The 18942-nt window shown below is 35.1% G+C and overlaps 1 protein-coding gene across 4 annotated transcripts in view; it reads right to left on the bottom strand.

Annotated features, from left to right (window-relative positions):
- LOC5575182 (leupaxin) overlaps nucleotides 1-18942 on the bottom strand; it is a 225779-nt gene that overhangs the window by 124081 nt on the left and 82756 nt on the right. For 2 of the 4 annotated variants that reach the window (XM_021846570.1, XM_021846579.1), the window contains exon 2: nucleotides 17253-17612. The exons of 1 other annotated variant lie outside the window; for it this stretch is intronic. In XM_021846570.1, coding sequence (XP_021702262.1) covers nucleotides 17253-17340 — 88 coding nt within the window. In that variant the 5' untranslated portion in view covers nucleotides 17341-17612. Of the gene's footprint in view, nucleotides 1-436; nucleotides 943-17252; nucleotides 17613-18942 lie in introns of those variants that run through there. One more of the 4 variants, XM_021846578.1, reaches the window with a different exon arrangement.

Raw genomic sequence — 18942 nt, 5'->3', positions numbered from 1 at the left:
CCGTTATCATTTGTACAGTTCTTGTAATAACGGAGTAGCAAATGCGGGTGGTTGATCATGCTCATGCTTAAAATGGACTCTAAAGATAATATACACTGGGGCACATTGAAACGAGTGGGTAAGATGAAATGACGAAGTGTTATAATGAAATTTTATATTGACAAGAAATTTGATTGCAGAAACATTAAGTAAACAAATGAGACCATTTTTTTAGTTAACATTTTTTTTCAACTTTCCCCGGAGGCTGCAGAGACATGTTCTGAGACTGATGAACAACCGCGATTTGGCCCGCAATATGCCGCAGCTTGAGCACCACTGATCTACACACTACACGCTCGCCACCAAGAATGACGTCACTTTGTGATGATCGTCACCGCATCCGACTATGACAAATCGCTTCTCCTACAGGAATATGTCGTAACGAGATAAATCTTACCAGTCATGTTTGCTGTTTATCAATATAAATTCTGCTATTTGATACTTTGTAATATCAAGTCTGGAAATTCACTTGATTCAATATGAACCGTATCACCGGAACACCACCACCGACTATTCCGAATCACTATCCACGGTCAGGTTCAACCACAAACCGGGAACGATCTGAGCAATTTTCAAATTCACACCACCACCGACCGATTCAACCTTGTAGATTTTCCGGATCCGCACAGTTTCACGCCCAAAATTGCACTTTTCCGAACATTTGCACCGCACAACCCACCGATATTGGATACCGAATGAATCCAAACGTTTTTACTCTCAGATAGACACAATCACTAAAACGCGCCGCGCGAGACCCGACAGATTGTCGTCGCTTTCAGCTGTATGAATTACCCACAGCTCTTTGGTACTCTTCTGACGTGATCGCGATCGACCGCAATCGCAACGAAAACCGATCGTTCAATATGCTTGCTGGATACAAACTGCGCAACCGGAGCGCAAAAGGTGGCGAGTACCGAAACGACTCATACCTACCCTTCGACCGTGGTCGTCGTCGTCGCGGTTTCGATGGCTGATTGTGGAGGAGTCAGCCAGCCAATTTGGTTAGGCTCGCTGGCGCGGGGTTTGTCCGGCGGACTGTAGATATGGATGGACGATTAATAAGGCAATATTGATCCGAGGTGTTTTTAATCAGAACGGTAAGGGACGTGTTGGCGTTGATAAGTGCAGGCCCCAACGTATGTAAGTGTCACTATGCTAAATGTTGGTTTATTTGAGACATTCCAGCGAATGGCGGTGACGGTGTGTTCAAATGAAGATATTGTATGAAAACTTAGAAATATAATCTTCAAACTGTGAGAGATTATGTTTTGGTGTCTCTGGACATTTACATGTAAAGTCAAGCCACGGTACATGTAGAAGTGTCGTTAATTAATACAGGGGATAGGCAAAATGATTGAGATAGGCAAAACTTTGCCCAAATTCAAATGCTTATAACTTTATGAAAAATGGATGAAATTGGATGCATCTGGAAGCAGTCGACGGCAAATTTGGTCCAGTTTTAGGAACTTTCTGGGCCATGCATATTGGCCACTGGACACCGGAGATGTTCCGGATTTTCTGAGGTCATGTCCAAATGTCATTTTTTCTGTCGCTTGTATTTTTGTGCGGTGTAAAGTTAGATAGATGTTTGCAATTTTCCTAGAAAATAGAACTAATATGAAGTTGAATGCCACTGGACGCATTAAGATTGGTTGGAAATCTTCAGAAATATGACCATTTCCGTAAAACTGGTTCCGGAAAGCATGGTCAGTCATGTTTGTATTTCAAATCATGTAAATATTATCCGGAGCTATATCCAAGCGGACAGCAACCTTAAAAATGATGTTTCCTGCAGCGTATTCAGAACCATTAGATGCACAGACCACTCTATAGAAGGTTCCAGGTACCCCGGGGGAAGTGGTCAATTAGGAACATATCCGGAACCATATCAATATGGGCATCAAACTTCATGATTTTCAAAGGTTATGCTTTCCGAAGCATTTCCAGCATCACCGGCTGCCTTGACCACTTTATAGTAGGTTCCAGGTGCCCCGGGGAGGTGGCCAATTCAAAACATGCCCGAAAACACATCAATATGGGTATAAACATCAAGATTTTTGAAGGTGATGCTAATAGAAGTATTTACAGCGCAACTTATTTATACGACCACTGTATAGTAGGTTCCATGGGCCCTGGGGGATGAGGTCATGTTTCGAATTGGCCACATCTCTAGGATCCCCTGGAATCTACTATAGAGTGGTTATTACATCATGTGGTTCTGAAAATGATCGCCATTTTCCAAGTCCCATGGATCTTACTGTTTATGGTAGAATGTGATTCTAAACAGATGAACGGACATGTTCCGAATCGGCCACATTCCCCGGGGCACCTGGAACCTACTATAAAGTGGTCATGGCAGCCGGTGATGCTGGAAATGCTTCGGAAAGCATAACCTTTAAAAATCATGAAGTTTGATGCCCATATTGATATGGTTCCGGATATGTTCCTAATTGACCACTTCCCCCAGGGTACTTGGAACCTTCTATAGTGTAGTCTGTGCATCTAATGGTTCTGAATATGCTGCAGGAATCATCATTTTTAAGGTTAGTGTCCGCTTGGATATAGCTCCGTATAATATTAACATGATTGGAAATGCAAACATGACTGACCATGCTTTCAAGAACCAGTTTTACGGAAATGGTCATATTTCTGAAGATTTCCAACCAATCTTAATACGTCCGGTGGCATTCAACTTCCTATTAGTTCTAGTTTCTAGGAAAATTGCAAACATCTATCGAACTTTACACCGCACAAAAATAGAAGCGACAGAAAAAATGACATTTGGACATGACCTCAGAAAATCCGGAACATCTCCGGTGTCCAGTGGCCAATATGCATGGCCAAGGAAGTTCCTAAAACTGGACCAAATTTTCTGTCGACTGCTTCCAGATGCATCCAATTTCATCCATTTTTCATAAAGTTATAAGCATTTGAATTTGGGCAAAATTTTGCCTATCTCAATCATTTTGCCTATCCCCTGTGTATCCAGTGTTCGTCTTAATAAATGAATAACTGAGATGACACCAGAAACCATCCATTCCTCACAGATAACCCACTTTTTGCCACGTATCATATAAGGAAAACCTAAACACTTAATCGCAAATAGTTTTAATCGAGATGTCGGAAAGAAATTCGATGAGATCTTAGGAAATAAATGGCTAATATCAGTGTACCTAGCTTTGTTGCTAAAAGGTATGACAAAAGTATGCATTGAGTAAATGGAGTACCGTAAAACGGGGTAACTTTGATAGTTTTTTCGAAGCAAACTTCAATATTTATGCATTCTGTTTCAATGAATTACAATTTATATTTTTAAAACAAGTACTGACATCCTAGCTATCGATTGCACTTGATAAATCGCCAAAAGATTTTTTCTGAATTGATATATTATTTTTCGGTTTTCTGTTTTGGGGTAACTTTGATAATGGAGTATAAATCGAACAGCATTAAACTAATTACGGAACATTTATAGGGCGTTGCATACCTCTGGGCGTTTAACGCTATATGGAAATTTCTGACTAAGATTACAAAAATGGTCCCAGTTTGTAAAAATGGTTTTCGCTTAGAGATTTGAGTCCGAATTAATGTTCTACTATAACTAGGCTGTCATGGATAAGTGACGAACTCATTATGACTTTATCAAATAGTGCTCGTAGAACAGATTGTTTGTAAGCGTTGCAAAAATGCTAAAATTTTATATTTTTTTTAATATTTGCATATCAATCCTCAAATGCTCTTGATTCCAACGAAAATAGCTTTGACATGAAGTGTTATACTAATACTCTTTACCTTTGCATTCGGTTTGCTTAACTGATTAACAAAAACTTCGTTATCTCGTTTAATATGTTGTTAGTCTCGCACTATCAAAGTTACCCGCATTATCAATGTTACCCCGTTTTACGGTACCAAGTATGCATTTTTTGGCAGTATGAAAAGTAACTAAAATTTCTAAAAATTACCTAGGGCCCAACAATACCTATTTTAAGCTGAAAATGTGACAAATATACAGTTATGGGCAGTTCGGTTCAAATTCATAAACCGAATTTTGCAAAAGCCGAGCTTTGGAAACAAAACTAAGTTTGTAGGAACTTCTTTAAAGATACCCATTTGTCCAAGAATCTCTCTCGCGATTTCAACAGGAATTTTGGCTGAAAATGATGCATAATTTCCAAAAGGAAATACTCCAGATATTTGTTTCATAGGATTAGTTTGCGTAGAGATAGTTTAATGTGTTGGTTTTTACTCTGCGAGTTGATTTCATCAGATGCGCAAAAGTTTGCTTTGTTTTCACGTTTTTGAAATTTCCCGTGATGTTACTATTTTATTTCACGTTTTCGGGGAACTCCAATTCCTGGAATATGTCAAAACCTAGTAACAATTAATTTCCCAGAAAGTCTATAAATAATAACGGGTGTTCAGTAAAAATGATAATGATTTCATTACCTTTTTGTAATTAAAGTAAAGAGCGTATTTTTTTTTCTCTCCAAGAGATTCAATCGAAGGTGGCGTCAAAGCAGTAAGCACTCCGCGAGCGTGTTGTACGGTTTTACGAAACGCCGTACGTGCTGAAAGAAAGGTACCCGTCCAATTTGCCCCATTGAGGATTTTTTCGGCTCTCTCAGTGCTCTAGTGGACAAAAATAATTGGGCCAAGAATACAAACGTAGACGTAAGACGTAAGTTCTGTCCAGAGCTCTTGTGAGAGCATCGAGACTATGTTACGTCGTACGGCTGATCAGGGCCGCTTCTCCAATATTCATAGACATCTTTTTTTTTTTTTTTTTTGAAAAATAAACATTATGTTTGTAATAAAAAATACTGAATTCGTTGAAAAAAAAATTCTATGTGACTGGAAAAATTCTTTTTTATTGAACACCAAATTCCACCAAAAAAATTAACCAAGAATTCCCACATAAATTGTTTAAAAGATTCGTGAGAAATCTATCAAGCATTACAAATGCTTCAATGAATACTTCCAAGGGTTCACCAATCGATACCTTCAGGAAATTCTACTAAATATTCCTGCATGGATTCCTACAGTATTCAAGAATCTATTTTGACAACTTTCTGGAAATACACAAAAAAAATAGAAAATGCTTCAATAATACGCACCAGAGTTCCAATCATTTTCTCAAGCCTTAAGGATAACTCTAGACAGGGATGTTAAATATCATGAACGACTTGCGACACTGCGAAACGAGTCTATTCACTGTCACTAGACGTCGCTCACTTCGTCATATCGCAGTGACGGAGCTCTCATAAGCGCAATTTTAATGTTGTTTTGCTATTAAAATTTCTATCTTCTTCTTCTTCTTTCTGGCATTACGTCCCCACTGGGACTGCTTCTCAGCTTAGTGTTCTTATGAGCACTTCCACAGTTATTAACTGAGAGCTTACTGTGCCAATGACCATTTTTGCATGCGTATATCGTGTGGCAGGTACGAAGATACTCTATGCCCTGGGAAGTCAACAAAATTTCCAACCCGAAAAGATCCTCGACCGGTGGGATTCGAACCCGCGACCCTCAGCTTGGTCTTGCTGAATAGCTGCGCGTTTACCGCTACGGCTATCTGGCCCCCGATCAAAATCTTATATTGGATAATTTTGGAAAGTAAATGTTTTTGATTAGTGAAGTGGATATCCTTCCACGATTCCAGCAACATAAATAGCTACCATACCAGATGAACTTGAAAATCATCAAGATTACGATTCCGTCACAAGCCGTAGCATCGGAAAAATGAATGAAAATTAAAAAAAAAAAACTCTCTGTAATTGTCTCGCCAACCAATGACAGTGAGGGAAGCAACTATGTAAATGTCGCTCAACACTCTATATTCACATCGACGTTTTCCAACCCTGCTCTAGATCCTTAAAGATTTCATTTCTGACAGGGATTTAATTGTCACGAATTTTGAATTATTTTTTTAGGATTTTTCCTAGCAACAGAATTTTGTTTCTGCGAGTATCAACAAAACTCTTTAAAAAATTTCAGCAAGGATTTTTTATAAATTATAAATTGATTTAAAATATTAACAGATTTGTGCCAGATCTAACTCCAGAAATATATCCAATGATTCGGTCCGCCAATATCTCAGGGAAACCATTCTAGAATCTCCTGAAAATTCATCAGGTTTCTTTACTACTTTATAACTTTAATTTTTGACTATCTAAAACTGGTTTAATCATGTTTTGGATTATTTAGTATCATTCGCAATTCATTTTATTTCATGTTTATTTTATTTTTATCAAATTGAATTACTAATTGTCGATATTTAACGATAATAATTTTTGAAACTTTTTGGTTCTACCAATGCCTTTTTTCGTTTTTTTACAATTCAAGTACAGCAAAGATAAAATCTCTTCTCAATGGTTCCCAACTGAGAAGCAACTTTCTTACTGAACTGCATCGGCAGATATAAAACTTTTAAATTTCCAAGGCTCATTGCAGCTTGTTGGGTATATATTCGTTGATCTAACTGCAAACTTTTCCGAAAACAACAGCCTTTCATAGAAACTACATTAGCCAATGTTTTCAAATCGCGAATAACTAATAAAAATGTCCTATTTTGATATTTAAATAATATTTTTTGCATTAAACTCGATGTAATTCGAAAATGGCTACTTCTAGAGAAATTATTCATAAAGCCATTATCGTTTAGAATCATCTCAAGATTCTTATTGTATCATCAGAACGTATTTACTAAAATTTTGAAAATCGACCAAAAGTAGTTCTAAGGAAAACTTTTTTTTTTAATTTCTCCATCATGAAATTTTGTCCCAAACATCTGTTTACTATGATATCTGATTCTATGGTGAAAATTAAAAAAAAATATAAAAAATCGGGTTTTTGTGTAATTTAAAATTTAAGTTTTATTTTTATTTTTTTCGTGAAAAAACATCAAATATTGTTTCAGCGTGTATTTTTTTCTTGTAGGCCAGACGGTACACTACAACTTCTTCATAGAACATTTTTCTCTAAAATTAACAGTTTCGGAATTAGAATTTTTCAAATCGGTATTCTCGAGTCAAAATGATCGATTTATCTATGGAAAACACTTATTGTATCATACCAAAAACATTTGCAAAATTTAAGCCAAAACGAAGACTATCACGATTTTTATTTTTTTCGACTCATTCTGGATGGAATTCGTCACAATAGATTCAAATATTGTCAATTTGATTCCAATAAAATAAACACTTCATCGATCTCCATCAGTTAACATAACTGATTTTATATTAAATAACATTTTACATTGCTTGAACATGCTTGCATATTTTAAATTGATATTGGTACATTGGGACGAAATTGATCACCATATAAAAAAACAGGTATAAGCATCGAAAAAAAACCATCTTCCAAATTTTGGTCACTTGAATCTAAAGTAATGTCTAAATTCTCACAACTTATGTATTTGATCATTTTTATTGGAAAATTTAATTTCATAAATCAGCAGAGTTCCAGGAAAGGTCCCTTGAGGAAACATCAAATAATTCCTGGAAATTTCTAGATGTTTCCATGCTGAAATTACTGTAAGAATGGAAATGAGCAACCTCTATATCTACCATCTTAATCTCTAGGAAAATTTTAGGAGTATTCTTGAGAAATATAATAGGATTTATGGAAGACATTTAATACAAATATTCAAAAATAGTTACCGGTTTGTCTCAAATTCCGAACAGACTCATAATCTGAATACTCGGTTTTTATACGGCGATTTGGTTGAAATGTTTCGCTGAAATATGATCAGGTTTTATTGGTTAGAGTCCGCGGCTACAAAGCAAAGCATGCTGAAGGTGTCTGGGCTCGATTCCCGGTCGGTCCAGGATCTTTTTGTAATGGAAATTTCCTTGACTTCCCTGGGCATAGATTATCATCGTACCTGCCCCACACGAAATACGAATGTGAAAATGGCAACTTTGGCAAAGAAAGCTCTCAGTTAATAACTGGAAGTGCTCATAAGAAGCTGAGAAGCAGGCTGTGTCCCAGTGAGGACGTCAATGTCAAGAAGAAGAAGAAGAAGAAGACGAAAAACCTAGACAAGTCTAGTCTAGACAAATGATAGTTAAAAAATGTATTCTTTTGAAAACGTGACAACTTAAAAAAAATAAATACTGGAATACCAAAAATAAATAATTTTCCATGAGATTAAATAATAGCAAACAATTTGTTTTATTGCTCTGTTCATTTTTTTCTTAATAGAACAAGTGAACTAATGTTTTGTTATTGACAGACATATGAAATATGAGACAGAATGAATACAGTGTTCGGCATTTGAATCAAAATGTTGTTCCATAGTTTTACGTAAAAACAATACTGACTAAGGTTAAACAAACTTTTTTATCGGCACTAGCAATAACTAACAGTTCGAATTTACGAAGAAAATAAAATTTTCACAAAAATCATCTGTTGCTCTTAAGTGTTTGGAATATGAGTCAAAACGGTATATATTCTACAATTGTTTGGCTATCAAGGATAAGCGATTAATTTGTAAGTGTCTGACTTTCAAAAATATTTTGCCCGAACATCTTCAAAGAAGCACGCCGCGCTCTGGAGGAACTACTTAGGTCCACCGTATAGTATGTTGGTAAGGTCGCACAAACATGTTCAAACCCCAGCTGTAGCGCAAATATTTACGATTGCGATACAGTAAAATATAAGCAAAACGGGCAAATAAACAGATATGTGCAGAGAAGTAAAACGCTCAGCCCAGGTCCGTCAATACATCAGCACATTGCAAAGCTGTGAACAACACACAACTTTTACTGCATTCACTCCGATGTTGGTATGTCTCATCCGGCATCCGATTCTCTGATTTTCACCCGGTGTGTAACGATTAATCTTCTCTGCGTTAGAACGGGTTTTGCGTTGGTATCCGAATGAATAAACAAACTGCCCCACACTACAATGGAGACATTTTATTCCGACCATAAACCACACGGTCGCAAACGGAGAAGACACTTATTGGCATTCTTGTAATGATGTCATCACTCGGTAAACAGTAATCCAATATCAGAAAAACTGTGGAACGCTTGCGATTAACCCTCTAATACCCTACTTCGCATTATAAAGTGAAACTTCTGATTTTTTTTTTTTTTTGTATTTTTTCGTAGCTCAGAAATCAAAGTTATTTAAGTTTTCAGTAAATTCTTGAATCATAGCACTCATATCAGGATAGTTTTTTATGATTTTTGAATCATTTTCGTATTTAAAAAAAATCTATAACTACAAATGCCTGGGTCTCATTTAAAGTACAATTCAAAAAGTTTTAAATTATATATTTTCCACAATCCACCTGTTATAAAAGACTATTCTGATGGTAATACTTAGTTATAAGAAAAACGATATATGTTTCAGAAAAAAAGTTCGTTTTTGTATTTTCAGAAGCACCAAAACACATAGTTTTTTAATATTTTTGCCCAAAACTGATAATTACAGCTTCAAGAGAAAAAAAAAAGGATAAGGAGATTCAAAAATAACAATTAGAAAATTTAAAAAAAAAAACATAAATAAGCGGATTAAAAACTTATAAAATTAATCATTGCCCAAAACGTCTTAAGATCGATTTTACCTACCTTTATCATTGGACAGCAGGGACGAAAGTCCAGGGGCTTAACGGACCCTCAATTGCTCAAGCACAGTGCATAGGCTGGTTTTAGCGGGTCGTCGTTGGTGCATCATCCCCGCATTTCCAGAGTTACCTTCTCAGGGGATCTGTTTGCAGATTTCCCCCTTGTAAAAAAACAAAAAAAAACCCTGCCTTTATCATATTATGATCGAAAATTAGAATTGGGGTATTAGAGGGTTAACAGAGTCGTTTATATATCAAGCAGTGTGGGTTATCTATCCGGTCGGAAGCACTTCTGAGCGAAGGGCACCCGACACACATTTCTACAACAGCCAATGCAATGTGGGTGATCAATCCATCATCCTACAAGCCGATTTGAATATTTATAGATAACCCAAGAACTAAATCGCGAAATCACACGGCCACCGGACCGGGCCTTGGAGGCAATCTCGTCGAGGGTGCGTAGGAGAAAGACTTGAAGATTGGATCGACGCGCTGCCGGTTGGTGTAAAACCGAATAAATAAAATATCAGGAGAAAACAAGCTTGGACTTTCTTGACGAAAAGCGCGATCTGATGGCGAGCATTCGATGTAGGAGCATTAGTGGAGTGATAATTTTTTGAAACGATCATTGCTGCATGATCATCTATCACGCTTTTACATGGCATAAGATTTCCCTCCACCTTGCAGTGCTTCGTAATTTTTTCATTACTTCAGATAAAAAGGACAAAATTTCTATTGTTGAAAAATTGTCACATTTCAGATATGCTATTTTACCGTTAGATCTAGGGTAATTCACCAATTGTTGAACGGAGTGTTAAGTGGAATTGACCTAACACGTTTATAATTCTATTGCTAAACAAAACTGAAATCAAAATTCGAGCACTAAAATATGAACTAAATCTTTGTATACAGAATCAGTTTGTTTTTGATAACGATTTTAATAATATAAAAAGTTCTCTTTTGACTGCACACTACGGCGGTTTGAAATTTAAAAATGTTTTAAAATCAATCTCTCATGCCATTTTTACCAGCCTTACCATAAAATAGTGTTCTGTGAAATTTTCTGTTTTTTCGGTTGTGCTTTAGAAGTGGTCCAAAGACAATGTAGGTTCAAATGGAAATGGAGAATGGAGATGGACAATGGAGAAATTAAAAAAAAACAAAAACCTTAGTACTGTACTGTAAGTACAAACTTATCATCCCATAGTGAAAACTCATTCTTCAACCCTTAATGAAGGATGTTGCTTAAGAAACAAATCCCTTTTAAGCTAATTTTGTTTTGGATTCTTGTAGACGTACAGGGCTATAATCCCAAATGAAGCTAAATAGTAGCAATCGAATTCATGAATGTCTCTCTTCCCATCCGTTGGATTGAATTGCTCTCTTCAGCAACTGTCTTCATTATGAATTGAAGAATGAGTTTTCACCATGAGATGATAAGTTTGTACTAACAGTCCAGTGCCAACAGTTTTCAAAATTTCTCCATACTTCCATAGTTATTTCCATATAAACCTCCTTTGTCTTTGGGCCACCTTTAAATCATCAACGATATAACTGAAAATTTCACAGAACACTTTTTTACGATAAAGATGGTAATAAAGATATGAGAGATTGGATCTTCAAACTTTTTTTTAATTTCTGAACCAGCCTACTACACACCTTTTGACTTGTGGTTACTTTTTTCTAATTGTTCAAATGTTCAAGCATTCCGCCAGACAAAAAAAAACTTTCCGATAAAAAGCTGTCTGTTAAAAACAAAACAATTAGTTCACTTATTCTATTGATGAAAAAATGAGCAGAGCAATAAAACAAATTGCTTGCTATTATTTAATCTTACGGAAAATTATTTATCTTCGGTACTCCAGTTTCTTTTTTTTTCAAAAGTTGTCACGTTTTCAAAACAATACATTTTTTGACTATCACTTGTCTAGACTAGACTTGGCTAGGTTCTTCGTCGTCTTCTTCTTCTTGGCATTAACGTCCTCACTGGAACAGAGTCCTCACTGGGACTGAGTCTGCTTCTCAGCTTAGTGTTCTTATGAGCACTTCCACAGTTACAAACTAAGAGCTTTCTTTGCCAATGTTGCCATTTTCGCATTCGTATATCGTGTGGCAGGTACGATGATACTCTATGACCAGGGAAGTCAAGGAAATTTCCATTACGAAAAGATCTTGGACCAACCGGGAATCTAACCCAGACACCTTCAGCATGCTTTGCTTTGTAGCCGCGGACTCCAACCACTCGGCTAAGGAAGGCCCCTTGAGACTTGTCTAGGTATTGTTTTGAATTTGGCCTAATAAATTTATGTCAAAATATTTATGCATTTTTATTTATAACGATTGTCTTAAACGAACTTTTGCCCCACAGGTGGGTCAATAGTTCGCAGTCTGCACCACAAAATGCTGACATTTTTGCGACAAAAATACTTAAAACGAACTTGAAGTGATGCTTATAAAAATTTAAACATTTAATCATGATAGGATATTTACCAAACATAGGGTAATAAAGGAGTTAGAATCAACAAAAACCTAGTATAAAGAAAAAAAGTTTTGAAGTTTTTTAAGAAATTTTTCATTTTGTACGAAATGTATGGAATTAACTCAAACACGACCAAAGTGTCACTTACAGTTAATGGCTTAACAGTTTTTCGTAAAACTTGGGATTTTGATTACTTTTTTCTCGTGGACAAACTTATTTCGTTAAATGTAGAGACAATAAATACTGTTTAGCGAGAAAATAAATACTTTTTAGTAGTGTGGCTCGAATCATTTCCCCGCTATGAGCCAAAACAGTTTCCAAAGATTTGTGCAAAAACTAATAGGGTAGATGCACCAGTATTCGCCACCCTAAGATTTATTTTAAAAACCATTCAAAAGACTTTTGAACGCTGTCAATACGTTAAGGTGAAACAGTTTGAAGTCAACTTCTAAGATTGTACTAAAGCTCCAAAGGCACAAATCTCGTGAAGAAAGAAGTGCACTTTTTATTTTGGCTATGCGCACTAGCGGAAAGCTTAAAATAAGAAGATCAGAAACGTTTGTCAACTATTTCTCTACTTTAGTGCCTTTGAAAACGTGAGTAGGGGTACAAGTCGGCCATTGTGCCGGCCATCTTTGGATTCCGAGATGTTTCACCTTAAACGAATATTTTCAATCTTTGTTTAGCAGGAAAAATATAATAACTGGTCAGAAACTATGGTTCTATAATTGAATTTTGGAGTGGCGAATACTGGATCACCAGTATTTGTCATGATTTTAATTTCGGTTGCTGAATTTGTAAGTGGAATATGATGTTTTACGGAAGAAGGAGAATTCAGAAACACCATGGCAAAATCTGGTACAAGGGAGCTAAAATGTTAAGGAAAGAATTTTTGTTTTCTATTATTTTCCCAGCAAAGTTTGGGGTTAGAAGAATGTTGTCACATCATTTCAAAATTATTTAAAGGACACTAAACGATTTATGCCTCTTTGTGTCATAGAACGGTATATAATCCGGGGTGGCGAATACTGGTACCATGGCGAATACCGGTACATCTTTCCTACACATCAAAGCTTATTTACGATAAATTTTACTACGCTCTTGCATAAAAAATAGAACAAGTTTATTTTGTTCTGTGCGATGGAAGTTAGATAAAAAATTACAATGTTCACGTAAAAAAACAACAAATAGCCAAAACTTCGATAAATCTCAATCGATTATTCTATTTTTTGGAGTTAAATTCAATTACCATCATGACGTTCATAACATTCGTTTTAAATCGAGCTAGAAATCTCAAAAAGAAAAAGTTGACCCTTTAAAACGTTTGCCCCACTTTACAGAACAGAGCGTGATATAACTATTTATTTGGTAAATTTTCCCGTTCATATAACGACTATATCATATTTGAACTTTATTTTAAAAAAAATGGGTCCAAATTTGAACCTAGACCATTTTGATCATATATGACGTTCACTTAGTCGACGAAAACATCACAGGGGATTTACTTTTCAACACTGGGAGTGTTCTTATCTGACATTTCAGAAGGACACGGAAAACAAATAAACTTAAAATTTGAGTTTTAACCAAGGAGTATGGCAAAACACCAAAAAAAACGACCAATTTTTTTTATTTTAATTTCACGAATTAAAATAAATAAAATTTTTACTCAATTTCAAATTTGTTTACTCAGTTCCTTTAACTCGTTTGTTTGATTCCAAAAAAAAAATATTTGCCGGTTTCTAGACTAAACTTGAACGTTTAATACTGAAATTGGGACAGGGCTCTAGGACCTTACTAAGTCCACCGAAAGCTGTCAAATGAAAGTAAATTCGTATCCACCTCCAAACTTGAACATTTTGAAAACGTGCCAATGCGTACTTCGTTCTATCATGCACTATAGATGTTTCGTTTTGTTTTGCGTCATTTCTTCTTTTCATTTTATGTTTCATTCCTCATTTCTGAACATTGTTTGATAAATTGCATAAGTGAATTGACCAGAGATATATTTTGATAGTAAGATCCTAATAATTTACAACTTATCCATATTAAAGCATTCAGAACAAAAACATTATTCAGACTACGACTCTAAAATACCAGAAAAAATCTCTGGAAGATGCCCTGTAGAAATTTTTCTGGAGGAATAACCGTAGAAATCTCTAGAAGAATATGTGCAGGAATCGCTGAAGGAATTCCTGGAGGTGTCTCTACAGAAATTCCTGGAGTAATGGAATGGAGTTGTGTCGAACTATCCTAGAAAATAAGTTGCGATCGAAAGCTCTACCTAAAGGAAAAATTATCTGGAATTTATAGGGAAATTTCTGAAGAAATCTCTGGAAAAACCGCTGGACGTATTTCTCGACAAACCCCTATGGTATTTCAGAATAAAATCCTGAAGGAATTCTTGAAGTAATCCCTGAAGTAATTCATCTTTGGACATATTCCTAAAGGAATCTCTGGACTTTTTTTAATGCAAGGCAAGAAACAAAAACAGAACAACAGCAAGAAATATAAAAGAGTTTGGTAGAATTGGATTACTTGGGGAAATGATGGTATTCTGGAATTTCAGAAAGAGTTACCGAAATAATCGGAACAAAAAAAGTCCTCAATGAATTTCTGGAAAAATATTTGAATGAATCTGAGAGAGCTTGTGAAAAAATCCCTGAAGGAATTGATTAAAGATAATTTGGGAGAATGGCTAAAAAATCTGAGAGAATCCCTGACACAAAATTTGAATGAGTATCTGAAGAATTGCTGAGACATTTACTAGAAAAAAATCAAAAACACTTTCTTTTGTTATTTCATTTTTTAAAGAAATAATAAAATGAAAATTTTGAGGAATTTATAGTAGAAACGCAGAATAAATCACTGAAGAAAATCTTCGGAATGTTTGGAAGAGTCTTTGAAGATTCTTTGTGAATATCATTGCACTCCAAAAGAATTATGAAGTTAACTGAAGAAAGCCGAAGACGTTTCTAAAGAAAACGCGTAGAACATTCCAGAAAAATTTCAAAGTGTGTGAGAATTCTCTATCAAAAATGTTTAACTGGAGAATCTTCCAAACATTCAAAATTGTTTAGTTAGTAGATTATTAAAAGCTATAACCGAAGGTTTTAAACACCGCGTTAAAAAAGATATGCAAAAAAGAAGATTTTTATATTTTGAGTCTACAAAACAGAAGTTTATTAAAGAGTTATAATAAAAATTGATGGAAGAACTCTTAAAAGAAAACTCATACTATGTTGTTGAGAAACTCGCGTAAGAATCCTTATAATAGCATCCGAAAGCTTAGTTAGTCAAGCTGTGTAGATATTTAGCTTTTTGAAAATTATCAATTTCAATAGAAATAAATAGAAATAAGAAAAAAAAAATTTATTCAAGTGTAGCATAAGAGCAAGCAGGTCACCCCTACTTCTTAACAACGAGTAAATATTTTTCTCTTTGAATTTACCAGTAAACTAACTTATAAATCTAAGAACTATTTACAGAATATTATGAAAATTTTTAGATTTTCTACGTATTTCTATCCATTTTTGTATGTAAATAAAAAAAACTCTTTCAGTCAGTAATATTTTAAGGTACTGCTGAATTGACAAGTAGATAATTCAACAAGTGATTAAGTAAGACATGGTATAAAGCAGTCCCTTATGACGGTTAACTCAAACATATATCTAAAATTGGCATTAAGGCTCTACTTTGTGTGTTCTATAACTCGATGGACTTTTTGATCCCTTCAAATTATGTTCATGTCGTGTACAATAAATTTATCTCCATAACTCTATATCTATTTAAAAATCTTTCTTATTCAGTTAAACTTTTTTTGTGTCAGTATGTTCTATGACTCGATAATTGTACAAGTCTATGATCCCTTGAATATCGAGTTATGGAGAGACGATTGTAGTATAAATAAAACTACATCCTTTGATATTTATTCGGTGGCATACTTGCACCATAGTACCGTCAAGTTACCATTCACCGTGCATTTATGAAAAATCTGGACTTCAAAAAATTGTATGACGTTTCCTAATAATTTAAAACGTACTAGAATACCACTACGGAGCGTACATTTATACCATAATTCAGGGAAAAATCTAGAACTAGTGATGCATAACAAAAAATACTCAAACATTATGTTTACAAATATCATGTCAAGTCGTACCGTTCTATGTCACCATTCACCGTGCGTAGTTTTCGTAATGATTGCGTGCGCATTCATTTTTAATCTTTATTTACAATAAAAGCCATGCAAAGTTTAACTTATGGCTAAATCATTCATTTTTCAATTTAAATCGTTAAAGTGGGTTTGACTGTATTGTCCAAACCATTCCATATTCGCTCAAAAACTGAATATGAAGTAGTTAAATCACGACATAACAATAAATCTAATATTACCCAATAATTTCATGCCTTTTATACTTATACACGGTAACAGGAACCATACATATTGAGAGGAGTCCAATCACCGTGCATTTGGGTTTCGACTGAAACACAATAAAAAAATAATTTGCATAAAATCTCATTGCTCATACGATGAAATACATCTTGCTTGTAGTATCCACAGCGAAAACTTGTTAAAATTATGGAAAATTTTATACTCTAACGTTAAAATGAAAAATGTGAATTTTTTCGCGTTTCGACTAAGAGTGTTAAGAAATCTCATTATTAAACAGAATTCACATGATTTTGACTACATAAACTAAATTTTTCAAAAAGCATTGTGACAAGAACTACTTCATTTCATCAGTTTTGTGTTATTTTGCTAACAAAACAATAATTTGTATAATTTTTATGAGTATTCCGTAAGAATCTGTATATGTGCTCGGTGAATGGAGGCCGCACGGTGATTGGTGACTTAACGGTACAGGAAAATACGTTATTTTGGATGATATTTGAGATGCTCTAATATGAATGGTCTTAGAATTTCTTTTCATTTTAAATGACACTATGCTTAAGAAAAGATAGGATACTAACATAATGATCCTAAGCTGATAGGTTTGATAGGTTTTGGACAAAGTTAGATAACAAATTGCCCCAAATTCCGATACTTAAAAAAATAAAACCTTACGCTCAATTCGCTTCAGTACAATTAAGTATTAGTACCCACAATGAATATAATTAGTATTACAAAATCAAATCATTTGTTAACAAAAACTAACATTTTCAACTCACATCCAGGTGCGATTCCTCGCTCTCTCAGCGTACACCGGTAGGGCTGCCGTGCTCCAGGGTCCCACTTGCCGTAGCATGTCCTATCCATCACGCCCTCCAAACGGCCGAACACTCACTGAACGAACCGCCCCCACTAAAAATCGCACAAATCACCACGCGTCTCCACTTTTACCTTGTCGTTTACCGGTCGGTTTGTTTGTTGGTCACACTCAGAAACTTTCGAGTTTCACCTCTACCCGAAGGGTTTTTTTGCCTAGTAGCTGTGGCACACTAATTCACCTTTTTATCTGCCATAAATTATTTCCGCAGCGCACCGTGATCTGCGCTTAATGAATTAACTTCTGCCGCGGCACAATCAATCTAAAAATAACGCCAAAAATACATCAAAATCATCCGTTCGAAAGACGTTTGACGACGACGACGCCGGGGACGAATCACGAATGTGATGCCATGCCGCGATGTTAACCGCTTTACCACCAGCATCATTTTTTCACAAAACAAAAAATTTAATTGCTAAAACTGTTTTGTATTAGTTTTTTGCATCATATTTTTGCAAGTTTTCAAAAAAGTCTTTTTTTATAATCTGTGTCAATTGAGGTCATTGGTCAACTGGTTTGAAAGATATTCGGATATTTCTTGGGACCCGACATTCTCTATACGAAATTGCTTCAGTCGCCATCTTGAGTTATTTTTTGTCAATTTATAAACAAAAAAAAACTAAGTACAGGCTTTACAATGTCAGTTACAGTCTGACAAAAAAGCATACAAGGTTCAAGAAACCTGAAAATTACAAAATCAGGTTTTTAACGTTCAATATTTTTTGGGTATTTACCCGATATACGTAGATATACGAGCTCAAATACAAAATTTACTCCGAATAATAAAAATGCTTTTCGCTAAGAGAGTCAACACCAATTTCAACTTCTACTATAATCTATAAGTAACATCTTAGGAAAAATATATCAAATGGGTATCGTAACATACCGTTTTGACTCATATTCCGCAAAGTCTAATTGTTAGCTGTTGGATGTGACAATAAAAATGTTGATTTAATGAGTTTTAGTATTGTTTTACGTAAAAGTATGGAACAACATTTTGATTCAAATGTCGAACACTGTGTTTATTCTGTCTCATATTCCGAACACTTTGATTCAAATTCCGAACACCACTAATTAATCGTATTCAAATTAATAATTTCGCAAACAAATTAATTGACCGCCATTTCCTTGTTATTTGGTGACATATTTCAGCGAAACATTTCAACCAAATCGCCATACAAAAACTGAGTGTTCGGAATATGAGTCTGTTCGGTATTTGAGACAAAACGGTAAATTGTTTTGTGACAGTTTTGAAACGGAAAAAGGTCAGATATGTTTAAGGCGAAGTAGGCCGTCATTGAAATGTTTATGCGTCGTTGATGATTGTTGCTAATTCATCTCACGATTTCGAATTAAAGAAAACCAGTTGGTTTTGCACTGACACAGCTGAAAAAGTATCAGCATACTTTATGCATGTTCGCGCGTACAGTGATACTTTTTCAAGTCAATATGAACTACCAAGACTGAGTTTTATCACTTTGTAATGCAAGCTGAAAAGTCATCATTGTTGCCAAAACAAATGACGGGCTACTTAGCCTTAAACTTTGAATGTTCTTGATTTAAACGGAGATTAACCAGCCGTAGGGCTGAAA

This window comes from Aedes aegypti, chromosome 2 (assembly GCF_002204515.2).
Source record: "Aedes aegypti strain LVP_AGWG chromosome 2, AaegL5.0 Primary Assembly, whole genome shotgun sequence".
In the NCBI taxonomy this organism is placed as follows: Eukaryota; Metazoa; Arthropoda; class Insecta; order Diptera; family Culicidae; genus Aedes; species Aedes aegypti.
Note: the sequence above shows the minus strand (reverse complement) of the source record. Positions and strands in the feature narration are given on the sequence as shown.